The following is a 27030-nucleotide window of genomic DNA, read 5'->3' on the forward strand; positions in this document are numbered from 1 at the left end:
ATCAAAGCAGTGAACAGTATCTGTCCACTGACTCGTGAATGAATAAAGAAAATGTGGTGCATATACTCAATCCAATATAATTCAACCACAGAAAATATGAAACCTGTTCATTTGTGGCAATCAGTTTAGAGACTGAGGTCATTATGCTATCTGAAATATGCCAGATACAGAAGCAAAAACCCTACATAAATACATGAAACATACATATATACATTCATATTCATACATACATGCATTAAAAAGAAAAAAAAGAGAGTGCTTAGCCAGAAGGAACAGTTTCTGTTTTACAGGAGGCCTTGAAATCACTGAGATAGTAGAAATGTAAGATCTGGGCTGGAGATTGCTGCGTAGGTGCGCTGCAGCACACGCATGAGGACCTGAGTTTAGATCCTCAGCACACACAAAAAGCTGCATGTGGCTGCACTTGCCTACAACCCCAAACCAAGAAGCCCGAGAAAGGAGGCTTCCTAGCTCAAGCCGAACCGCTGAGCTGAAAACTGAGCATCAAGTCCAGGGAAGACTAAGGTAAGCAGAGAACGGTTGAGGAAGACACCAGAAGTTAAGCCCTGGATTGCACCAGTGTTCGTACCCACACACACATGCAAATCCATGTACATGAATGATTATACCATGCAAAAACATTAAAAACAAACATTAATATTAAAATGTTCACCTGCTCCAATGAATTAATGAGCCACATTTTTAATTCAGTTTTTTACTTAGTAAATGAGCCAAGGCAAATTATGAGTGCACCTTGACTAGAGGATTTAAGGTAGGGCAGGAGAGTGTGCAGGCTCCGTGCAAATATTAGATGCTTCTATACAAGAGACTTGAGTGGACCTTAGTGGATTGCAGGAACCCTAGACGCAATCTTGTACCAAGGAGCTATTTCCAGTATTCAGAACATGTCCTTTTGCAATCACAACTGAGTGCATTTTACTCCTGACTAACTACTCTGATACTGTTTACTAAGGCATGAACATTTATCATGTTGGATTGCCATCCCTCTGAACAATGGCTGTTCATTCATTAGTCAGTTCTGTGTGTGTATCACAGTTTTAATCTTTAAAGCTTTCTTCTAGTGTATATTAGAGCTCTCAGCATTGTGACAGACGCCTGAGAGAAACAACTGATGGGAGAAGAGATGTATTTGGGCTCACGGCTTTGGAAGTTTCACACCATGGTCAGCAGTCACCGTTGCTTTTAGGTGTGTGGTAAAACAGAAACATCAGGACCAATGGACATGCCAAAATCACGTCATGACATCCAGGAAACAGAAAAATAGCAGGATGGGCCAGAGTAAAAATAGACTGTTCACACCCATGCCGTCCAATGTCGCCCCTACGCTCCAGTTCCAGTGTTGTTTACTCAATAGACTAACTCATCAGTGGCTTAAGACGTTAGATCTGAGCCCCAGGCTCTGTTCATCTGTGGGAAAGCCCTCAGCTACTGAGGAGTGCGCTTCACTAGTCTAGGCATCTTTCTACTGATTTTTTGTAATAATTGTTTTTTGTTTTGTTGTGTTTTGTTTTTTTTTTTAATTATCTATGTATACAAGTACATTGTGGCTATCTTTCAGACATACCAGAAAAGGGCATCAGATCCCATTACAGATGATTGTGAGCCACCATGCGGCTGCTGGGAATTGAACTTAGGACCTCTGAAGAGCAGTCAATGCTCTTAACCACTGAACCATCTCTCTAGCCCCTAGCTGTTTTGGGGGGCTTTGTTTGTTTGTTTGTTTGTTTGTTTTCTAAGGTCAACTATAGACTTACAGACTTTTTTTTCTTTGCCAGATTCCACCCCTTCCCCCATTTGAAGTTCTTTGGGGATTTGAATCAGCATTCTATCACTATAATGCTTACTAATAATGACTAATTTTCCATAGTTAAATGCTCTTCAATACAAGTCTTTTATGTCCCTTATTCGCTTTAGACATCCTAAGCACAGGGTATTTCTTACTACGTTTATTTTTAGCATGCTGTTCTATGTTTTGTGTTGACAAATGGAATATTCTCTCATATTGAGGTTTATGAATGGCTTCATGTTTAAACAGAAATACTATCACATCAAGTCATCTAAGCCTTTTCATGGTTTCTGACTGGCTTCCCCAGTGAGTATTTGCGCTTTCACAGGTTAGAGCCTTTGCTGGGTGCTGTCCTCTTACCTCAGGGCAGCTCCCCTGGGGTTCCAGTACAGAGCACAGCCAAGCCATTGCTTCACCCAGCCTTGCCTTGTAACCATACGCCTGTCTACTCAGTCTGCACTTCATCTCTCTCCCTCCTTGCTCCTTTTCACGGTAACTCAGCATAAAAGTGGCAAAACAGCGGCTGCTATCTTGCCTTGAAATTTCCTTCACTGAGCAGAGTCTGTTACTTTAAAACAGCCTGTCTCAAGGTCTCAGGAAACGGGCAAGAGGAAGCCAGATTCTATGCCACATTGTAACCTCATGAGCCAGCCCCCAACAGCCTCCAGTCTCTCCTCCTAGTCTTCCAAACTCCCACCACAGCTGTTGAGCTGTTTACAAGTTTCTAAGGGAGTTTTCAGCCTGGATTCTCAAACTCTTCCATAATCCTCTCACAGACGCTCTAAAGACCATAACAGTCATACCAACACCCTCATAACAACACCACTCTCAGTACCGACTTAGTGACAAGCATGAATTACTTGTGTTGTAGATTAGGCGCTCTGCCAGCCTGACTTTGGGCAACTCAGCCACAGCCACTTAAGTAACTCACCACTGTCAGGGGCTGTGCCTTTCCACCATGCAATAGGAGAACCTTTTAAAGTGTGCTGGCCACCCCAGATCTCTGTGGGCATCTTGCTTATTCATTCTGTCTGTATCTGTTTCTGTCTCCATCTCCCTGTCTGTTTTCTATCTGTCTGTCTGCCTATTTGTCTGTCTGTCTGTCTGTCTGTCTGTCTGTCTCCCTGTCTGTCTCCCTGTCTACCTGTCTGTCTCCCTGTCTGTCTGCCTGTCTGTCTGTCTGCCTGCCTATCTTCCTGTCTGTCTGTCTGCCTATCTTCCTGTCTGTCTGTCTCCCTGTCTGTCTGTCTGTCTGTCTGTCTGTCTGTCTGCCTGTCTGACTGACTGTCTGACTTTCTGTCTGTCTGCCTGTCTCCCTGCCTGTCTCCCTGTCTGTCTGTCTGCCTATCTTCCTGTCTGTCTGTCTGCCTGTCTCCCTGCCTGTCTCCCTGTCTGTCTGTCTGCCTATCTGACTGACTGTCTGACTGTCTGTCTGTCTGTCTGTCTGTCTGTCTGTCTGTCTGACTAGCTGGTTCATGCCCCCACTCTGAGACACCCTTTCAATCTCCTCTGTCTCCCAGCAGATGTCTTGCCTTCAGCCTATTCTGTGGCATGATCTCTGAGTATCACACCTTGGCCCCAAACCACCAGGGTACCTGGACAGAAGCGGATTTGGGAGAGAGTGTTTGCTTGGCCTACAGGTTGAGAGGTTACATCCCCGTCACGGAAAGCTTAGTGGGAAGAGCTGCAAACACTGAGTGATAGTTGGGAAGCAGGAAGGTTAATAGAAGGGTCAGGGGCAATTTAAAACCTCAAGTTCCACCTCCAGTGACCCACTTCCTCCAGCAACCCCCACCTTCCTACATTATACAACTTCCCAAACAAAGTGACACCATCAGGAACTGCAGGGACTTTCAGTATGATGGAGCCAAGGTATGGTTAAGGGGCAGGCTTTTATTGTAGACATGAGGGAGAACACAGCCAGAGGTGTCTCCACAGCAGGGAGGGAGGGAGGGAGGGAGGGACGGAGGGAGGGAGGGAGGGAGGGAGGGAGAGAGAGAGAGAGAGAGAGAGAGAGAGAGAGAGAGAGAGAGAGAGAGAGAGAAAGAGAAAGAGAAAGAGAGAGAAGAGGATTGAACAGCATTATAAGGAGAGATTGGCAGTGTGCAGGGCTGGGAGAAGGTTGGGATTCAGGGTAAACCAGAAGAACTGAGAAGAGCCAGAATGCCAGCATAGACTCTACAACAGGTACTTGTGACAGTGGGAGAGCGTGGAGGCCACCATGTGCCTCCATATGCTAATAGGCAGCACAGTTTGCCTTTTGCCCCTTCTGCCAGAGATAAATGGCCCCTTTGATGGAGGGGAACCAGCTTCAGGAGTTGCTGAGGAAAGCTGACTTTTTCTCTACCTGACAGAACTTGGGGGAGTTTTCTTTAGACCTGACAGGGACCAAATAGTCAAACGCGTGAACCAACAGGGAAGAGTTCACATAGTTGGACTAAAGTAGAGCATTCCCTATCCAATGAAGGTAAGTGACTCGGATAACAAAGGCAGCTGCTAGGGAGGACTGGTGTTTGGGGTGAGCAGACAGGAAGCCACTGTTAAGACAATTTAAAGCAAACATGACAGAGGTGAGGCAGTGAGTGGCTATGTCTCAGGAACAGCATTCAAGACAGTGGAGAGACTGTGCCTGGCATGGTTTTTTTAAAATGTCAAAAAGGCCATGAAGGTGGTGAGCTGTAGATAAAGAAGAGGATATGCCGGAGATTAATTTAGAAGTAATGAAGTCAGCGTATATAAAGTCCAATAAGCCACTGTGGAAACTTTGGCTCTCATTCTGAATGAGGTGGGAAGGCTGGCATATTCTGAGGGTAATATTCTAATCTCTTGTTTGAGAAGAATACTCCAGTTGATGCACAGGTTAGTAGCAGTTGCAAGAAGTTCAGTCAGGTAGCCATGTTACTACCATGCCAAGACATCATGATAGCAGGGACCCACGTGATCATGGTGGAGGAAAGACTGATTCCAGTCAACAGGGCCAACACCAAGCTCTTGAATTACTTGTGCAAGGATCTAATATTTGATGAGACCACATAGGGTTTCCAAGATCAGTGAATGACCTTGATTAGGAACAATCAAAACAGCCTGCCTACACATGACTGAAACATGGATAAGCAAGCCCTAAACAAGGATATCAATGAACATGCTAATGCAGATAGGGGTTGTACAGAAGGCCTCAACCCTAGCCAAACACTGAGAAATGCTGAGATGGGCAGAACATAAATTTCATTATTCAGTACCAAATAGTCAGCTTTGAAAACATAGACACACAATAAACAGACCAAACAGGTTGTATTTATGTATTTAGGAACACTAATACACACACACACACACACACACACACACACGCACACATCCACTCACATATGCATACACGCAGCACACCATGCTTTTAAAAAAAAAGTGATCAAAACAAAATCAGTAGGCTCTCTTGTGCAAAACAAAATTATACAGAAAGAGCAGGAAATGTTAATTTCATGAAGTCTTATTAAGTTTTGCGAATGAAGATTTTCAAATGTTATACAAATTGAGTGGCCTTCATCTGAAATGGTTAGGAAATTTCAGCTTCTAGGAAATTTCTACATTTTTGAATGTTTTCATGTGCAAAGATGTCTCAGGGATAAAGTCAGAGTCTACACATATACATCATTCATGTTTCATTTGTATCTCAACTTGAATACATAGCCCACAGGGCTGTGACTGTTTTTAATGCCTCTACCTTTGCTTTCCACCACATAAGATCTACATGTGGTATCATCTTAGTGCTCCAAAAGTTTAAAATTTTGGAAGAGTTTGGAGGACTAACCTGTAATGTCTTACTCTTTAAGATTCAAATGACCAAAATTAAACTTAGGTTGGACATTGTACCTATTTATTGCCTGTATTAGAGTAACAAAGTTCCTTCTTGGCTGAGTTCTATTCTGAAAACAATTTTAATTACAAAGCAGTTTTCCAGAATGCAGAGGTGTGTGAAGGTCATAGGCATCCCCTGGGGGAGTTGTGGGGGTCTAATGGATAGTAAAATGCAGTAAGTATCTGTCCTGCCACTATAGGACGTGGGTCTCCACAGGTCTAGTGTTTATGTGAAGACAACAGATGTCTGTCAACAGTGGTGGCAGAAAGGAGGGGGAGTTCCGGAGCAGAAACAAGGAGCAAACCCCACCTGGCCCACTTAGGATGCACACCAGCAGAGTCACCCCAAACTTCAGCTTTAGCCACCACTCAGAGGGAGAACACTGCATATGCACATGGCTGTCTGCTTCCAGGGCCTTAATATAGAAAATTATGTTGGCTCTACTATTGCTGGGACCAATATCTAGTTCATTTTTGCTTCTTCATGGCTAGACAGTACCTACACCCAACAGGCATTTCTTTGAGTGACGTCTTAGAGACAAATGGCCATTCTTTGACATCTTTCTAGCCCTTTGTGGAATGAATACTCCGAATGAAGACTGAAACAACAGCAATCATATAATTGCCTTCACACTGTGAAACCAGCCAGATCTGATTTTACACCCTCCTCGTTTGGTGACAGATTACTACAGAATTCTGACCAAATTCTCTCAGCCTCTCCATGCCTCAGTTTCTTCATGTGAAATATCAAGATGAAAATACCAACTTCCTGGGCCAAGAGAGAGTTTCAAACAAAACAATGCCAAGAAAATACTTAACAGTAGACAACAACTATAATGTGTTATTATTGCCTTTCCATGACCCTCACTATTTTGAAACATACCTCAGATATCATGCCATTTTAATCTGTAATACTTCAATACATCCCTCTGAAAAGGAACAAAGATAATAATAAACCCCATGTCACATAGGAAAATAAGGTTTTTTCCTTAGAAGAATTGTTGGTCTTCGGGGAGCTACAGCAGGAAGAATAGACTTAAGTCTGTCCAAGTCAGCAGCTTGGGCAAGTTCTCCAGTCTCAGGGCTGTGTTGTCATAGTCAAGCTGGCTCTCCCTCTGAGGGGTGGCAGGTAGGGAGGAGACGACAGAGTGTGTGTCTGAAGCTAGCATTTCTTGCCTAAGTCGAAGAGAGCAGAACGCCCCCACTAACTGATTAATGTTCTATTCACACAAGATGACTTTACATTTCATTTGCAACAACCCTGTACATGTTCTTTGGCTGCCACGTTATTGTGAAAATAGGTGTAATTTGTCTTTTTGTCTACTCATTGAATTGCTAGAGACGGTGGCTTTACACAGGTTGTAGTATTACTGAAAGAGCTCATTTGTGATGACAGTACTGGTTTGGTTTTAGAAATGTGACATAATAAAAGCTTGGGTTCTTTTTTTATTAATCATTTTGTTTGTTTACATTTTAAATGATATTTCTCTTCCTGGTTACCCCTCAATAAACCCCGCATTCCATCCCCCTTAGCCCCCTCCTCTTTGCCTCTATGAGGGTGCTCCTCCACCCATTCACTCACTCCCACCCCACCCCTCTAGCATCCCCCTACACTGGAGTATCAAGTCTCCCTCCCCTCCTATTAATGTCAGATGAGGCCATCTGGTGAGGATGTGGAGAAAGAGGAACACTCCACCATTGCTGATGAGACTGCAAGCTGGTAAAACCACTTTGAAAATCAATCTAGAGGTTCCTCAGAAAATTGGAAATAATTCTACCCGAGGACCCAGCTATACCACTCCTGGGCATATACCCAAAAGATGCTCCAACATGTAATAAGAACACATGTTCCACTATGTTCATAGCAGCCTTATTTGTAATAACCAGAAGCTGGAAACAACCCCGATGTCCTTCAAAAGAAGAATGGATACGGAAAATGTGGTACATTTACACAATGGAGTACTACTCAGCTATTAAAAACAATGACTTCATGAAATTCACAGGCAAATGAATGGAACTAGAAAATATTATCCTGAGTGAGGTAACCCAGACCCAAAAGAACACACATGGCAAGTACTCAAAGCTTTGGTTCTTGAGAGAATGTAGTTCTTATATACATTTTGTTCTACATTTTAGATATTAAGGATTGAAACCAGATAGGCGATACTCTGCACTGAGCTAGAGTCCCAGCCAGAATTCAGTTCTTAAAACATTTCAACTCTTTCCCTACCTCCTAACTTATTTGTTTCCCGAAGTCAGTAACTGAACAGAAACCCCAAGCTCATTCTTTGCTGCTCAGTACCCTGAACTCAAGTATTTCCCCTTTCTCCTTGAACTAGAACTGGGAATAATTTAATTGCTTCAAAGGTAGATTCATCAGTGTCGAAGATATTGAATATCACCTGTGTTCAAATCCAGATGATCACCTACCACTTAAAAAGCAGGGCTGGTGCAAAGTTTCAAATCCAGGGAGCCACATCAGTAACAAGTGAAGGGGGATGCTGGAAAGATTGGAAGACAAGGGTCACCAAGATCATGGGAAGGAAACATTGCATTTGCTGCGACTCTTCTTCAGACAGGCAACGTTCTATCTAAGGGCAGCTTCACTTGGAGAAGGGGAGGGCCTGAATTCAGAAGTCTGACAAGCACAGGGAGATGAAAAACATGGAGCTATCATCACACATTTTCCATACACTCTTGTATAGGTGTAAATATTCTAAGTAAAATGCATAGTTCATAAACTGTGCAGCACAGCTGTTTTTAAATAACCGTCCTGTGTATCAGCACTGCACGCTGCCCTTGCAGTTCTGTAGTTGGGTTTCCCCCGGCTTCCTACAGCTCATCTTAGCTGATCCACTGTGGCAAAGGGTAAGACAAGACCCTTAAGACGCCTTTCAGCTGCCTTATGGAACGCTTTCTTTCTCATTTAAGATAGAGAGAAAGAGACAGAGGAGACATGGGAAGAAAGTCACAACCTGATCTTGGGTCAGCTCTGTCTACATCCCTGACCCCGCCACAATTAAGCATCTGAAACTTCAGGGTAGGCTCTGACTTATTTGCTGCTCAAAACAATGCCTCCTCTATGGTAGGGAATACATATTTGACAAAAATGAAAGAACAAATGGACGAATCCATGGATGAGTGGGTTAATTAATTAGCACTATTCAGCAGCAATTACCAATGGGGCACTGTTAAGAATTTGAATGATTAGGCCTGTACAGTGAAGAAGAAGTCGGAGTGTATTTCCTCTTTTAACCTCAAGAACCTCTTCAGAACAGAGAAAAGCAAAACAAACAAAAAACTCTGCCTTTGTCCTCGCCAGCATGCGCTCTCTCTTGTGTTTTTGATCTTAATCATTCTGATCGGTGTAAGATGGAACCTCAGAGTTGTTTTGATTTGCATTTCCCTGATGACCAAGGACTTTGAACATTTCTTTGAGTGCTTCTCAGCCATTTGAGATTCCTCTGTTGAGAATTGTTTTTTGGTTTTTTTGGTTTTTTGTTTTGTTTTGTTTTGTTTTGTTTTTTAGCTCAGTATTCCATTTTTCAATTGGGTTATTTGGATTGTTGGTGTCTAACTTCTTGAGTTCTTTGTAAATTCTGGATATTAACCCTCTGTCAGATGTAGAGTTGTTGAAGATAATTTCTCAATCTGTCGGCTGCCAATTTATCCGGTTGACAGTTCTCTGAGCCTTACAGAAGCTTTGCAGTTTCATGAGGTCCCATTTGTCAATTGTTGATCTTAGAGCCTGAGCCATTCTGTTCAGGAAACTGTCTCCTGTACCAATGTGTTCAAGGGTATTTCTCTTCTATGAGATTTAGTGTATCCAGTTTGATGTTGAGGTCCTTGATCCACTTGGACTTGAGTTTTGTGCAGGGTGATAAATATGGTCCTATTTTTATTCTTCTACATGTAGACATCCAGTTAGACTAGCACCATTTGACACTGCTAATGATACTCTGTTATGATTACAGACAAGAGCCTACCATGACTGTCCACTGAGAGGCTCCACTCGGCAGCTGACTCTCAGACAGATGCAGACACCCACGTCCAAACACTGGGTGGAGCTTGGGGACTCATACAGAAGAATAGGAGGAAGGGTTTTGGTCTGGAAGGGAATAAGAGCTCCACAGAAAGACCAACAGAGTCAACTAACCTGGATCCTTGGGGTTCTCAGAGTCTGAACCACCAACCAAAGAGCATACACAGGCTGTATCTAGGCCTCCTCGCTCATATGTAGCAGATGTGCACTTTGACCTTCATGTGGGTCCTGAACTAATGGAGGGTCGGGAGGCTATCCCAAAAAGTTGTTGCCTGTATTCGAGATATGTTCTACTATCTGGGCTGCCTTGTCTGGCCTCAGTGGAGAGGAAGTACCTAGCCTCACAGACACTTGAAGTGCCAAGGTGGGCGATACCCAGGGGGCTCACACCAGTTCAGAGAAGAAGAGAGAACATGGGGGAAGGATTGTGGGATGAGGTGACTAGGAGGGAGGCAGTGATCAGGATGTAAGGTGAATAAGGTAAACAAAGAAACAAACAAAAACCCTCTGACTTTGTTGTGCTTATATGAGTAATTTTTAGTACCTCTAAAAACACAGGAGAAATTCCTTGGTAAAGCAATATAATGAATCTTTGACAAAGAGCAGATGAGCTGGTTTAGTCTGGTTTCATAGGAGCTATGAAAGAATTGATGCAGGTCAGGCTGAAGGTCTTCCAGTCACAGTCTCCGGGCATCATTTGATTTGGCAACTTCGAAGAACTTCCTTGAGTCAATTGCTTGAAATTGGGGGCAAAAGTGGGAAAGAAGAGACATTTCTTGAGAGGACCTCCCAATAAATGTGAAGGGAGAAGGAAAACCCAACAGCATAGCAGGGAGCTCTATGGGGAGTCAGGAGGATTCAGGAGCCCAAGGCACACAAACAAGAAAGACTACTTGGAAAGACTACAACTCTTTGAACAGCTGCCAGGTGTGGCTGGGGCAACTCCAACTGTCAAGCATGCTACTCTGCAGTCCTCCAGGTCCTCATAAGCAGTCCTGCCTCTTAGAGCCAAATTCCAGCAAGATTCACCCACTCACTTTGCATAATCCTTGTCCTACCCTGCCCTGAGGCTTTGCTATCACTGTCAGATAAACACCTCTCTCTCTCTCTCTCTCTCTCTCTCTCTCTCTCTCTCTCTCTCTCTCTCCCTCCCTCTCTCTCTCTTCCCCCTCTCTCTCTTTTTCTCCCCCTCTCTCTTTCCCCCCTCTCTCTATATTCTCTAATGGTAAAATAATGTAATAAGATAAATTTAAGGAAACATTTGCCATTGGTGGAGCCCAACGGAAGTGACGGTCCATTTGTGGATTTAGTTCCCCTTCTCAGCAGCCTCCTCAGTGAAAGGAACTCTGGTTGCCAGACAAGCACACTTGCAACCATGATGCCTAAGCATTGCCTTCTAGGTCTCCTCATCATACTCTTGAGCAGTGCAACAGGTAAGTGCTTAACTTCCTTTTCATTGGCCAGTTTTGAGTCTGATCAAGACAGGGTTAGAATGGCTTGGATGACATACTGGACTTTGTAAGGTCACTAAATGGTCTAATCAGACATGGGGCCAGTTGCTCTCTGCAACCTGAGTGAATAGTTCCATGAATGAGTGTTTAGGACGAGGAGCCACTTTCATGGCAGAAAACAATTTATATTATCTATCTATCTATCTATCTATCTATCTATCTATCTATCTATCTTCTCCTCCCCCTAGTCTCCCTCGTCCTTCCTCCTCCCCTTCCGCCTTTCTCTTGATATCATCAAATGATTATAAGGACAAGACACAAGGCCCTAAGGCACATAGTCAGAGCCTAGGTTTCACCTGCCATTTGCTATCCAGAAAACCAAGCATTTTATGTAACATCCTATATGAGAATTTTCTCATCTGTAGATTGAAGATTGTAGGTCATTGTGGGACTGAGTTAGTGTAGATGCTGAGTGCTTTAGAGCAGCCTCCCACACAGAACACATACCATAAACAAATGATGGTTACAGAAAATTCTTCAAGGACATTTTATCAAAGTTCACATCTCAGAAAGGCTCCTGGAGTCCCAAGTCAATATATGGGGACCTCTCACTTAAGTGGCTTAAGTAAATGCCCAAACTTTAGAGTTGTTCTACAACTCGACATAAATGCAACTCCAGCCTCTATCTGACAGGAATATGTGAACTAGAGTAAGCTATACTTCTTGTCCTTGGTAACAAGAACTTCTTTAGCAGGAATTAAAGGGCTAGCAAAATGAACCTGCTTTTGTACACAAAAATTTACCTTACCACTCCTGTAAACTTGGATATGACCTGTATTCACACCTGAAAATCCAGTGATAAAAAATATCTCTCTTATGTCGGTGTCTGGGGATAAATCAAAAGAAATGAGCATAATAGCTTCTGATACATATTTCTATCTGATCAATAAATATCAAGAGAGAAATAGATGAAGGAGGCAGAAGCTAACTGTTATTGGATGATGATGATGATGTCGATGCCTTTCCACTTGGACTCCTCTCACCCAGGATTTCAGATTCAGCTTTCAGTAGTAAGAAGCAGGATGTTGAGTAGGCTTAAGCATAAAATCAGCATTAACAGTTTCTCCTGGGAAGGTTCTTTCACCTATCCAAGGCTTGGTCTCTAGACCATAAGAGGAAGATGGTGGCAGAATCTTTATCATGGAGGAGCTGGGCAAATTCGATGAGCAGATGATGGGGAAAGTCCCTCAGTGCTTGGTGCACTGTGGGCCATTGCTGGAGACAGTGGTAACAGTGGAGATGTCAGAAAAATCGAAGGAGAGCCCAAGGACAGCAGGTGCCAACCATCTTCAGGTTATCAGTTCAACTCTGGGTGGATCTTCAAGAAATTGTGCCTGTCATCTTCTGAAAATACTTACGTACTAAGATGGATTAAGCAGGTGTGGTTTGGGTACATGGAAATAGACTCTTTTCAAGTCCATACCTCAAGTCCATACCACCATCCATGCCTTGTAGGAGGCCTTCAAAATACATACAAAAAAATTGTCACCACCATTAAGTCAGTAAGTAGAAATACCCAAGGAAACTCTTCTTTTCTCTCCTGTCAGAAACTTTGGACTCTGAAATAAAATGTTATAGGTCTCTTTTCTCCATAAGATGAAGTGCAGGTAAAGCGAAGCCACCCATACCATATGATTTGAAGAAGAAAACACAAATAATCCTGCCAAAAAAGTCTTTCCTTCACCTGTCTATGATTTCACACCCCTACCAGAGCCCACATCGGGTCTTGGGTAATTCCCCACTGCGATAGGTTAGTGCCTCTGAATAACTCCACTTGGGTACTCTTAGCAAGGAGACAGGTCTTTCATCATAGTCATCACCCCACTCTTATATGGGAATAAACTAAAGACTATATTCTTTCCATGAGTTTTAGTTCCTCTACCCATTGGGGTGTGCTGAAGGCGGGCATCATTACCAATTTTTCCTGGTGTGAAGCACACATCATTCTATGATTTTACCTTAGACTATGGTATAGCTCAGTGTCAGAGAACTTGCCCTGAGCTGATTCACTAGAACTAAGGAGAGAGGGGAGGGGACTTTGACCATGCATCAAAATAATCATATTGAAGAGTCAACAGTATTGACTTCTAACCCTATCACCACTGCCTTCACTTAGAGCGACTTCCCCAGAGATTCCTAATGCAGAGACTTCATGAAAACCATGCCAAAACCCCCCCAAAAAGCAATGCTCACAGTAATGTCCAATGATGTTCTTGCTGCCTTAGAAATACAACCAGCTCGTGTATCTCTGACGCCCCAGAAGGTCCGATTTCAGTCCAGAAATTTCCACAATATTTTGCACTGGCAAGCAGGGAGCTCTCTCCCCAGCAACAACAGCATCTACTTTGTGCAGTACAAGATGTAAGTAGACTCTGTTGGCAGAGAAAGGCCATGGGGTAATATGTTCTGGGTTGCAATGGAGTGTGAGGAGCTGAACACTTTGGATTTTGCTTTGTTTGTTTGTTTGTTTGAAAAGTTTTTTTGGGGGGTTGAGAGAAGCAGAGGTGGGAACAGAAGGTTGTCCTGTGACATGGCACAAGGATATGATGTTGTATGCAGTCTAGGGAGCTCAAAAAGGGGACCTTCAGCTTCCTGCATTTCCACTGCACAAGGGCTCCTCAGTATGTCAAATGAGTGCTGGCAGCCACTTGCTTAGCCCAGTGCAAACACTCAGCTAAGCCTAGGCCACTGGTGGTTAAACTTGAGGCAAACAGTGACATATGTAAAATATATTTTTAATTGGTAAGTTATAGTTTGGGTTGGTTCACTATATAGAAAATTCTTTATAATTAGTAATGACTTCTATAAGTGCGTACACACATTAGAGCATGCTGTTGCATGTTCTTCTCACAAGATCTGCAAACTCCTTTTATTGGATCAATGCCAAAACTCGGGTGACATGAACTCATTCCTTTATCAAGGCCAGGAAATGGTCAGTCTTGATTGGAAAGTGGCAGGTTTTCTATTTATGCATCCCATAATGTTTTTGAGATTCTTCTTCCACTAAATAGTTTGAGAACTCGGCTAACTAAAAAGCAAGAGCGATTGATTACAGCTTTGAGCCGGAATAACACTCTTACTCCATAAATCCATCTATGTCCCTTCAGTCATGTGGTGGGGGAAGGGAAATCCTTGCTCAGATTTCCCTGTGAGTTCATTTAGAAAAGACTGTCCCAGAAGTTTGCTCTTCTTTAATCCCCTCTGTAAAACGTATTATTCTTGTCAGTGGCTATTTCTCTGTTTCCAAGCTCGGTTGGTATCTAGCTGGAGAAGTTTGTGGTGTGTAGAAATGGAACCTGGTACTCTACTCATTTGTTACCTGCAGGCAATATAAATGGGTCCAAAATGAGCCTGTCTGCGGCCAAAGCAATAAGTGGAATTGAAACTGTTCTACAACAAAGCTAAGATTAAGCTCGAAGACTCTGTAGAACTTTAATCTGTCATTCTTTAAGAGAGTTCCCAAGTCTGTCTCCAATTCAGACCTCAGAGTAGCTCTAACTTTTTGAGGACTTTCACATGTTTGTGCCCAGTTTGTATGGCTCATAGTTAGTTACCATCCACATCATTTTGAATACAGCAAATACAAAATCTTAGAGGAAAGGAAAGTCCACCAGAAAAGATGTGTTTTCCCAGCAGAGACAATGAGACACTGATGAAGGATGAAGGAGTCAGACTTATCAACTTGTGCTGCATTTCTGATGTGGCTTCTGTTTTAATCCTAACACCATGAAGGTGCTGTTACTATATAGACTCTAGCGTACAGGAACCAGCAATATGGCTCATTATATGGCTACAAAGTAAGTCCTTCAACCAGGGAACCTTCCTCCCCAGTCTTCTTCTTGCCACGCCCCATGATTTGTGAGGGATAGGACAATAAGGTGTGTCTTCCTGTTGACTGTCATATCATCCCATGGGCTCAGGTTGGCCTTTTGCTTCCCGCCAGTTTTTTCAGTGTTTCCTCTCCCAGTCCTTAAAACCAGAGCTTCCTAAGGAGCTGTCAGTAGCACTTCTACTCCGTTCCCAAGAAAGAGCTGAGCCACACATATTCATTCGGTAAGCATCACCTGAGATGGCATGTGATAGTAACTTCTCAGAATCCGCCTTATAACTAACTCAACAGCAACCTGATAAAAAGTACAGAGGGCGGGGAATCACAGAGTTGAGGCCTCAGAAGTGTTAAGAATATAGAAGGCGAATACCTGAATTGGAAGCTAGGCCAGACACCAGAAGAAACACACTATTGCATATTAAGGAAATAAACCTTTATGTTAGCCAGAAGTTTTCAAAGTAAATCTCACCCTCCAGCAAGCTAACAGCGTGGTTAGCGTGAAGGAACTTTATATATTCTTGTAGATAGCATAAAATTTCAATCTATAGAAAGTTAGCTCAGTGGAAAAATGAGTCCTCAGATGGTAGAGAAGAAACTCATATTTGTGTGTTTTCCCATCCTCAGGTATGGACAGAGCCAATGGGAAGATAAAGTTGACTGCTGGGGGACCACGGCGCTCTTCTGTGACCTGACCAATGAAACCTTAGACCCATACGAGCTGTATTACGGGAGGGTGATGACGGCCTGTGCTGGACGCCACTCTGCCTGGACCAGGACACCCCGCTTCACTCCATGGTGGGAAAGTGAGTTCCAGCGAGTTCCTGGCCTTTTTCTCTTCTGCCTTTGAACAAACTCTGGATGGTCGGCCAGGTCAGGTGCTGTGCCGAGACACTTGCTCTCATCTTACTTGACGCTATCCTCAGGACTACACCAGGAACTCACTTTTATTATTTGACAACCTTGGAAATCTAGGACAGAGGTTCAGCCAATGCTCCAGGGCCCAGCTTACATGAAACCTTTTCAAACCGTTAACTCCAATAAACTCAGAAACAATTATTTCTACGATTACCCCAAAAGCTTTCTCACTTCTCATAACTTCTCCCTCTTATTTATACTCACTATAAACAGTAGTTTTTTCCTAAAGTTTGAAAAAAATTTCTTAGTTCTAAGTACGAATACTGTATGTCCAGCAGACATTTATCAAACCTTGCCATGGTCTGAAGAGTTTTGGGACTCATCTATCTCATCTAAGAGATGCAATGTTCAGTTAGATTTAAACTTTGTGACTTATATCCAAAATGCTAGATGCAGTGGAACTCAGAAGAAAGGTTAGTTAGTTAGTTAGTTAGTTAGTTAGTTAGTTAGTTTTGTACTTTTTAAGTTAGGGAATGAGCAGAAGAATTTAAAAATCCATCTGTGTTCTCTAGCTTCACCCCACCTCACCCCCTGGGAACAACTTGAAACTTGAGTCCAAGACATTCCATAGACAATTCTATAACTGATGTAAAGGAGCCTGCATGGCCAAGCTGATTAGTACCAATCAGGGTATTTGTGAGTCATTTGTTATATTTTAGCCTAGAAATGGGATTAAGTTCAAATATTCAACAAAGTGTGATCCACTAGACCCATCAGGCAAGAACGGCCAAAAACGCTGTCTCAGAGGAGTGGTGGAGACTTGGCTGTCCTACTTAAATGGAATGCTGTTAACATGAGTTTAGGCTGTTTCTATATTACCCTTCCTGGAAAAGAAAACACCTTGTGGAGTGTTCTTTCAATACTGTATGAGAGGAGAGCCTCACAGGGATGAAAAGAGTGTCTAAACAGCCACGTTGGGGTACTATTCAGAGCACTTGGAAGGAGCCCCACCCACTACTCTGATTTCTACCATCCAACTTGGCCCTTTTCTCCAGCTCCCGAGGTTGCGCAAACATCATGTTTTGAAAAACATGTTTCTATGATCTGAGGACAGTATGTTCCTAGGGCCTGCTGTGAAAGCTAATGAGCCACCTGTATGCACTGGCACTCCCAAGACCTGCTCTGAGATGCACCACGTCATAGTTCACTAAGCTCTGACTTCTGATTTCTATCTAGAAAACAAAGGTACTGATAAGGAAAAATCTCTATGTAGAAGTGTCATCCTGTGTGCAGTAGGATTTCAATGTACCAGATTTCTTTTTTTGGGGGGGGGTTTAAAATGTATATATGGACTTCGTGCATAGGCTATGTCATATAAAAAATCAACTTGCCTCTTATCTTAAACAGATGACATGACTACTCTATGGCATGGTTAAGGGAAGCCTTTTATTGCAAATATGAGAAAGAGAATGTCCAGAGGTACCTGAAAGAGTTCAGACCAGGTAGGGAGAAAGTAGACTGAACATGGCCAGCAAACTGGAAGAAGCAGGAGGGAGACGGAGGATATAAAAACTAGAAGAGATAAAAGAAGAACGAATAGATGAGTAGCTTGGGGAAAGAAAGAGCGCCAGCTGGAGAAGTTTAGGGTAAGAGAGTCAAGGAGGGCTAGGATGCCAGCAAGAACCTCAAAGTGTGTAACAGGTACTTGATCGTGAGGAGCCTGAGGCCAGCCTGAACCTTGGAGTGCTAATGGCATCACAGATAAGCCATTTGTCCATTCTGCCTTTTGGAATTTGGAGAAATAGAGTTTCCTTTGGGCCTAATACTTCCTTTGGTCACATGGAAAATATTTCCAAGGTACTTACTACAATTTTGTCTGGTCCAGGATACTTTCCAATATGGAAAGCAGAGCAAGCAGACAAGCCTCTTTCTTCCCAGAGCTTTCTGTTTAATAGGGAAGACACACATTAACGATGACCACAAGCCCACAAAGTGATACCTGTGATAGATTCTACAAAACCACAGCGAGCTCCATGAGGCTGTAACCACGGAGGGACCTGGCCAGTGGTTTCAGGGAAAGAGTCTGGGAAAGCACACTTGAGCAGATCTCTTATGACGAAAATTGTGTATGAGCAGACAGAAGGAAGGGAAGAACATTCTAGGCAAAGGGAACAGCATTTGCCAAGGCCCTCTTGCAAGAGGAATTAAAACATGTGTTCTGGACTGAAACGCAGCTGATAGAGAGAAGCAGAGCATGCAGTGGGGCAGACCGAAAGGCAGCCAGTTGTGACCGTGTCCTCTTCCTCCTCAGGAGTTACGACTCCTTCCAGGAAAAGAAATGTGTTTTTTAAAGTGGAGGCTGGTGGTGATGGTGGTGACGGCGGCTGCAGCGGTGGTGGTGGTGGTGGTGGTGGTGGTGGTGGTGTGTGTGTGTGTGTGTGTGTGTGTGTGTTTCTGAGAATTAAACTCAATACTGTGTATATATAACGAGCAAGTACTAAAACACCAAGCAGTGTCCTAGCCTTATAAATTGAAATTTTGACCATATCATCAGACTTCACAGGAGATTATATTAGCAGATTTGTGACAGGGGGAAGGAAAGGGAAGTTGGACTACTGTAGCAGGCTACAGAAAACAGGCTGTGGTTTCAATTAGGACCAACAAAAGCACTGTAGAAAAAGTACCCCTGGGTGGACATGGGGACAGGTTGGGTTTACTAGAAAGGGAAAAAGAACATGGCAAAGATAGTTTCTACATTGTCTCTGGCACAGCTACATAGACCAGAGATAATTTTTTTATGGTATTTCATGGGAAAAGAGAAGTTTTGAGGCATGCTAGGTAATCAAGAATATGAGTTCAATTTCTACTATGTTGAACTGAAGATGTGTGGAACTACCCACACAAAATGGCTGCACAGATCCAGTACTCAGAGCTAAGGATGCCTTCGGTTAAAGACATGAATCTATGCATCGTTTGCGTATGCTACCATGGACACTGATAAATTTGGATAGAAAGAGTGTATTGAGTGAAAGGTACTATTTTATGAGACTAGACATTAAGGCTATTTCACCAAAAGATACCCGAGCAGCAAGAATTTTAGAAGATTTGTAACAAATAGAGGAAGAGACAGGAAGAGACTGACAACCTGTTAAATTCACTAACACCACAGGGAGGCAATGTTTCTAGGACAGGAGTGATGTCTTGTCTGGGGATCTAGTCTATGTAGAACATAAAAGTCTCTGCACAGCAAAAACATGAAAGGGGAGAGGATGGGGAGTGGCTGGCTTAGCTATGCCATAGGTAATTCTGAGTATATACCCTCTGACAAAAGGTCAAAACATGGGTGTCTAAAATTAGGAAGAGCACTAAACAATAAAAATCCAAGATGATGAATTGAAACTTTTTAAAAATCAGGCTCTGAATGCTCATGATTGTGAAGCTCCTTCGGTGATCACTGCTGGGCCACAAGGAGCAAATGCTCTGTAAATATTATATTCTGGTAAGGAAGGTCTACAATGGGATCCTGTAAACAAGGAGTCACACAAAAGAAAGGGTGTGTGGCGATGTCAAATGTGATAATAATGTTACATTTTTTTGTCTAGAAAAACTTAAACACATATTACAATGCCTTACAAAACTAAATAGGGCTGTTCTCCATGGGGGTGAGAGAGCTCTCTGGTCAGCAGAACTTAGAGCATGACGCGCACAACAGAGATTAAATCCCAAATCTCTTGGAGGGGTGAAGTATAAATACAGGGAAATTCCTTTTTCAAGCAATCAGATAAAAATTCAAGATGTTTGAAAACCCAATTTACTTTGGTTCTAAATTATGTACCAGGGTAGGAGGGGGGCTGTATTAAAATGTTGCCTCTTCCAAACAGAAGTTTGAAGAGAAAACATGATAAATATGGTGGACTTACAAAATATAAAATCTCTGGAGTAAAAATTGTGAATTCAAACACAGATCAGATACATCAAAGGATTAATCTCATAGATTAAAAGAAAAAAAACAGGTCTGAAAAAAAATCAATATTTTATCATAAAGAAAAAAATTTAAATAAGAGAAAGTAAAATACATGACAAACAATAAAAAAGTTTACCAGATACTGAATCAAAATTTCAGGAGGAAAAAACCCTACAGAGATCTGTATCTATGTGCATAGGATGTGTGTGTGTATGTGTATCTACAATAAATGTCAAGAATTATAAAAGATGTGAATCTATAAAATGAAAATTATAATGAATATTAAGCAAGAAAATTCTCCACTGAAAATTTAGTGAATCTGGAATCAATTAAAACAAGAATGTTACTCTATTAATAATAACCTGGCTATTGACAACAGTATGCATGAACCAAATACTCTCTTTTAGTCCGACAATGTCCATAATATACAACATAATCCTTTTGAATTAACTTTACAGCTACAAGTCTTTGAATGGTTTTAAAGCTGTTTTGAAATCTTACTTCTTTAAGGAACTAAATAAAATCTTCCTTGTTCTAAGTCCTCCCTTCAAATAACTTTTATACTTAATTTTATAACAAAATCATCATGCTGACAAAATGATTGGTAGAGACTCACTCAATATTGAAATATACAGAATCATATCAGTCTTTTAAAAATAGAAGAAAAACTGTCTTCATAATGATTTTTGCCACGTTTCTGAACACTACAGTGATTTATGGAGAAGCACAGTGTCTATTTATAGTTTTTAGTTGTTTGAATGTTTTATCAAAATCCCTATTCTTTCTCCAGCAAAACTAGATCCTCCGGTCGTGACTATAACCCGAGTTAACGCATCTTTGCGGGTGCTTCTCCGTCCTCCAGAGTTGCCAAATAGAAACCAAAGTGGAAAAAATGCATCCATGGAAACTTACTACGGCTTAGTATACAGAGTTTTCACAATCAACAATTCACTAGAGAAGGTGAGGTCAGATGAACGGACTCCTGGTTCCTTTGTTTACTTAACTAACAGTTAAATTGTATCACATGACTGGCCTGCCTGTTTGCTGTCACGTCTCCAGATCTTTCCCTGGTTTTTGTTCTTACATCTTCACTGATAAGCAAGTGCCTGTATCACTATCAGAATCTATGTGTGCGTGCATCCCTGTGTGTACTGGGTGTGTATAGTACATATGTACCCTTTATCCCTGTGTGTAGTGTGTGTGTATAGTACATACATACCCTTTATCCCTGTGTGTAGTGTGTGTGTATAGTACATACATACCCTTTCCGGTACTCACTCTGCTCCCTTTAGACTTCAACACGTGAAGCTAGTGTTAATGTTTCATTCCATCTGTCTGCCGTTAATGCTTATTTATACTAGCTTTACTCTCTCTATTTATTTCAGTCACTTTTTAATCACATTGTCTGGTAGACTTGCTCTGGTAGCTTATCCTGGAAAATCCATTGCCCACACCTTTATCTAGGTGAACAGAATGTCCCTTTTATGTTTCCATCTAAGTCAGGGTTCGTTAGTCGGAAGGATGAGAGCAAACATTCAAACACAAAGAAGAGGGCTAGTTCAACAAGAAACAAGAAGCCATCTATGACATCTAGAAACAGGACACAGGTGCTGCCAGACTTGGGGTTCTGCAGAATTCCTCTGTCTTCACTGTGTCTCAGGGGCCACGTTCACACCTCCAGAGTAACTGACCTTACAAGTCCATGGCATTTCCTTACTCAGAGCTCAAATACTAGAAAATGAGATTCTGGTCACTGTTCCATCCATCCTTAGCCTTCCAGGAGACATCCTGTGGCATGACCACTCAACACGTGGCTTCATCCAGTTACAACCCGGGGCTTTGGTGAAGGAGGGTTTCCTTAAAGATTCACCATTACCACACAGAGCTTACTGATTTTAATTACCCACTGGAAACCGCTTATCATTTGATTTCTCCTTCTGTGTAGGAGCAAAAAGCCTATGAAGGAACTCAGAGAGCTGTTGAAATTGAAGGTCTGATACCTCATTCCAGCTACTGCGTAGTGGCTGAAATGTACCAGCCCATGTTTGACAGAAGAAGCCCAAGAAGCAAGGAGAGATGTGTGCACATTCCATGAACTGGTCTGAGGCGCTAAAACCGGAAGCATATTGAGAACGGGATGTCTTCTGCCTAGAACAGCTTACTAAACTTCTGTTTTGATTTTCTTAGAGCAATGTCTACCCACACTTTTCAAGGATTTCTTTGTCAGTACTTTCTTTTCTGTTTATTTCAGTTATAAAGTAAATTTGAACAGATTCAAAAATAGAATTTAAAGAGAAGGTAAAGAATAAAGATCTTGTGGTAAGGCACATCTTTAATCCCAGCATTGAAAGGCAGAATCAGTCAGATCTCTGACTTTTGGGCCAACCTGGTCTGCATAGAGAGTTCCAGGCTAGCCAGGGCCACACAATGAGACCATGCATCAACATGATAAGATGTTAAGATAGAAATGTTCTATAAAAAATGGAAGCTTATCTGAATATATCAACCCTAACAATAATCTTTTTTCTGGTTTAACCCTCAAATAAGAATCAATTAATAGTAGGCATTTAATAAATGTTGTAATAAGTTTTAAAGTATTATATATAGAAAATCCTGCAACAATAATTTTATACTCTATTAAGCCTTTTACTTTGCCAGAGATACACTGATTTAATATTTTGTGTGAATGAGTATACTTCTGTGCATTTCTATTTTATATTAATGTCTTTTTTATTTCTTATAAGGTATTTCTACTTAGTGAACTATCTCTCTAAAAATAAACTTGTGGCTCTGAATTGATCTCTAGAATAAGATTTTCAATAATAGCATGTAAATATCGAAGAAAATCTTCATAATGCAATTTCCCATCACTTAACACATAATCTTAGTAAGAATACCCTTTCTGGTTTTGCTTTTAATAGTGCCTTAGAATTTAACCTATGTTGTCTAAATGCAGCATATATTTTTCAGCAGCAAAGACAGAAGAAACATATAAGCCACAGTGATAACTCAGCCATTCAGGCAAAGTGGCCTCTCTGTCCACAGAATGAGAGTTGGGCTGGAGACACTGGAGTCCATACAGGAACCTTGACTTGAAGCCAAAGGCACACAGTGGATGCTTAAATTATTTCTGAGATTATAAGGAAACTCACAGCCCTGTGGACTACACTGCATCTCCTGAGCAATGATCAGGTGGCCTAAGGCTCAAAAAGTGACCAGCTTTTCTAAGCCTTTCTCTAGCTCTTGAGCTTAGACTATCAGCTACTGAAAATACATGTAGGAGAGAACATTTGTGATCTTCATGAAAGATGCTCCAAAATATAACTCTGAAAAGTATAGTCGGTACGTCTGTCTTCTTACGTTTTTTAATGGTAAATGGTCACAGACCATTAAGAACATAAGAGACATGTGAAAAGCAAGAGCATTGTCCTGGCTGTCCTGTGTGTTCAGAAAACACTGGCCTTCATTCTTATTTTTGAATTATTCAATTTTTATTTCTTTTGTGGCTTAGTACCTGCTTGGGAATTCTTTGGGTTTTTTGTTCGTTGTTTGTTTATTTTCTATTTTGTACTTTGGGAAGGGTGAGACTTGAGAAGGATAACTCCTCTTTGGGAATCAGGACCATGTGTGGTCCCAGCATTTAGGTTGTAAGACTCAGTAGTCTAATTCCTCATAATACAAAAGGCAATTGTTGGTTTATGAGTGTTGTCAGCAATCAGAGTTTTGCTTTGACTTTGTTTGCTTGGGTTTTCCCTCACACAAGTATAAGATGCTTTGAAATATATTATGATTTTCACATTCTGGATCATGTTAAGAATATATTGTCTAAGTACTTCAATAAATCTTACTTTGTACTTTACACACTGAAGTAGCTGTTATTTGATGTGTGTCTGTCTGATGGACTCTTACTTAGTCATGTTGGGCTCATGGGGGTTACAGCGAGAATGGAGACCTACAAGCAAGCCTCCAGGTGCCCATGAAGCATGACCTGCCAGAGTTACAGTGTGCAACTGAAGTAGATGTGTCCTCTGTTCTGCATCAGAAACCAGATTGTACCCAAGGCTGATAATCCTGGAACTGACTCTATTTAATTAATTCAGATATTGGTCCTCTCTTTACGCCCATCCCTCATCTTAGCAGGAAGCCCAGGACTCCTGAATGACACCCTCAGAGTCCAGTTCACTTTTGCTGTTACTGATAGTCATTCTCTCAGAGGGATCTTCAACAACATAATCTAGCTGGGCTGAGAACCAGCCCTATTGCAGCACATTGGGTTCTAAGTCAATGACAAATTGCCTTTTCTTCCTACTTTAGTTAGACTTAACTTACGACACGTTCAATCAGAAGATCTCTGAATGAGACAACACAAATGTGTGTGGTATAGATTATGTACTACATTAGCCAAAATAGTCTTTGTTTATTGTTCTTTAAACTTTTATGTTTTCAGGAGAACATGCTGGAAAGGGTCTCATGCCATAGCCAAAACATTGGAAGGCCCTGCAGGAGCTTGTGTTTATTCTGATCAGGGCTCTACAGGGATGGTTCCAATAAAGTATTTGTGTTTTCAGAAAATTCTCATTTTGGCTATATCAGTTGGTCTAATTTTCAGTTTTCTTGGCTCTAAAACTAAGGGGATTTCATATCTACTCATTAGAACAGTTGAGGCCCAGTGTGATACTCTCCTGAGGTCAAAAGGCTACATAAATACTCTACCAAAGACCAATAGCTCTAAAAATATAATCTTCAAGAGCAAAATATCTTTAATTTTAAACCAAGAGGTCTTGCTATATAGGTTTAGCCTCAAATGTATGATCCTCTTTCTCAGCCTCACAAGGACTGATATGGCAGGCACCAGCAAACAAGCCTAGCTCAAAGAATTTTTTCTCAATAATCCAAATTTAGACTGGAAATGGCCAGGGCAGTGTTAGTAAACAAACTTTTATGAATCACTTCTATAATAGCCTCAGGGCATAAGTTTTCTTTCGTGTATGAAGCCTGGCCAATATAAACATCAACATTTTGCATGAAATTGATCTATTATTTTCCTCTCTTGCTCCCAAAAATTAAGGCCCAAATGGAGGTTATCGATATTTTGCAACAATAGTAAGAAGGGAATTGAGGAGGCAAGATCGTAACCATCAACCCCATGACCTCCACAAGCCAGCACCTGACTCCATTAGTAGTATTTTTTATTTTCCTCCTCCTCTTGTTTTAAAAAGTTGTCTAGACTGACTTTGAACTCTGTTTTTTTCTTAAGTTACACTTTTCTCCTTTCTTTATCTTTTGTTTTGTTTTGTTTTGTTTTGTTTTGTTTTGTTTTGTTTTGTTTTGTTTTAAGAGACAGTCTCACTTTGTCGTTCTGACTGTCCTAGAACTCACTCTGTAGGCCAGGCTGGGATCTGCTGCCCCTGCTTCTCAAGTGCTGGGGTTAAAGATGTTTGCCATGGTGATGCCTAGCCTTTAATACACTCTTTATCCTGCATTGGCCTTGAACTTGTGCCTCCTGTCTCAACTTTCAAATAGCTGGGATCTCAGGCCTGTGCTACCAATCTCTATATTTCAAGTCAATGATAGCTGAAGTCTGTTGCATGTAGTTTTGTGCTACTGCCTTTGCTCTGGGAAGTGGCCATGCTACCAGCCCCCACCTGGCTTCCCTTGAATCCTCAGATAAAAGACATACACACAGTTGTTCATTTTAAACTTGCCTTCCTGGCACAATTGCTGGGCACTACTATCTCCTGCCTGGAAAAGCACGCCATATCAATACTCTTAGCTCCTTACCTCCCACCTACCCTAAACTTCAGTGGCTAGTCCCACCTAGCCCCTGTCAAACATCCCTGACCACCCGCCTGTAGTATTGGCCATAGGCCACAGTTCCTCTTGAGACCTCACATGGCTGCTGGGTTCTTTTCCCTACAAAGCATGGCAGAAAAACTCTTCCTCTCCTTCCTTGGATCTCTCTTTTCCTCCTGGGACACAGAAGTCCCTTCTGTACCTTCCGCCCAGCAATGGGCCCATGGCTTTCTTGACTGACAGATCGGGAACCAATTGGGGAACAGGACCTTAGCATCAAAAATCATCCCTACAGAAGTCATTCCTCTTACTATATATATATATATGTGTGTGTGTGTGTGTGTGTGTGTGTGTGTGTGTGTGTATGTAAACCTCATAGATTCAGATGGAAAATAACTCACAAAATAGTAGATATGAACCCAATCTTGCCACAAATGTGCACAAGTTCATTTCCTCTCCTCAAGCTGCATGAGGAAACAAAACCCTAGTAAGAAATCATCCCCAAGGATTTCCTTCATCAACACAGCGGCTGGGGCAGCATGGGCATGCTGCAGGAATAGGCTCACTTGTTGGATTACTGCTGTTTATAAACATCAGTATTACACAAAGTTTCACACCAGTGCTTGAGGAATCTGCCCAGTTTGAACATCATGGGCTATGCTGTCTTTCCCAACATCTCTTGCTACTCATATGTGAAAATGTAAATGTATAAAGAATGTAAGTCTCTAAATTATACATGTGTAAATACATACATGTATGATCACTGCTCACATGAACACATACTAGCCACTATCTGTCCATAGCCCAAACTGATACCTGAAACCACAAATAATGCTGATTCTCAGAGTTATTGTACTATGTGTTTTCATACATGTATCTAGGATAAAGATTAACTTATAAATTAGACACAATGAGAAATAAACATAAAACAGAGCACTCAGAGTGTGTATAGTAAAACATATATAGTACATACATATAATAGCACATGCATATAGTGATACAGTACAATAAAATTATGTAAATGTGATCTCGTTCTTTATCTGCCTCATGACAAGTACCATGCAGAGGTTAGACAGATAATTCATGTCCCACATAGTGGGACAACACAAGGTATCAAATGCTAAAACACATACTGTAGTTTAAATTTTTAAATGTGTTTATTTGAGGATTTTTATTCAATATTTGTAAAGGGCAGCGACTTCAAGCAATTGAGAGCTGGGAAAGTGAAATTATAGTGAGGAGAGATTGTCAGGTAGAATATCTCCAATATACAAATTTCTTCTTTGTAAAGACATCGCAGTTGCTGCTGCTGACACTATGTAGTCTTTAGCATTTGATGGCTTACATCCAGTGCCATGTCTATAAAATCCACTGACA

The 27030-nt window shown here is 41.6% G+C and overlaps 1 protein-coding gene across 1 annotated transcript; it reads left to right on the forward strand.

The window, feature by feature from the left end:
- Nucleotides 1–11064: 11064 nt before the first annotated feature.
- Il22ra2 (interleukin 22 receptor, alpha 2) lies at nt 11065–23718 on the forward strand. The gene is made up of 5 exons (NM_178258.5): nt 11065–11134; nt 13438–13573; nt 15666–15844; nt 20651–20820; nt 21806–23718. Exons 1-5 carry the CDS (start codon nt 11077–11079, stop codon nt 21953–21955), a joined length of 693 nt encoding a protein of 230 aa, NP_839989.2. The 5' UTR covers nt 11065–11076; the 3' UTR covers nt 21956–23718.
- The last annotated feature ends 3312 nt before the right edge of the window (nt 23719–27030 follow it).

This window comes from Mus musculus, chromosome 10 (genome assembly GCF_000001635.26).
Source record: "Mus musculus strain C57BL/6J chromosome 10, GRCm38.p6 C57BL/6J".
Taxonomy (NCBI): Eukaryota; Metazoa; Chordata; class Mammalia; order Rodentia; family Muridae; genus Mus; species Mus musculus.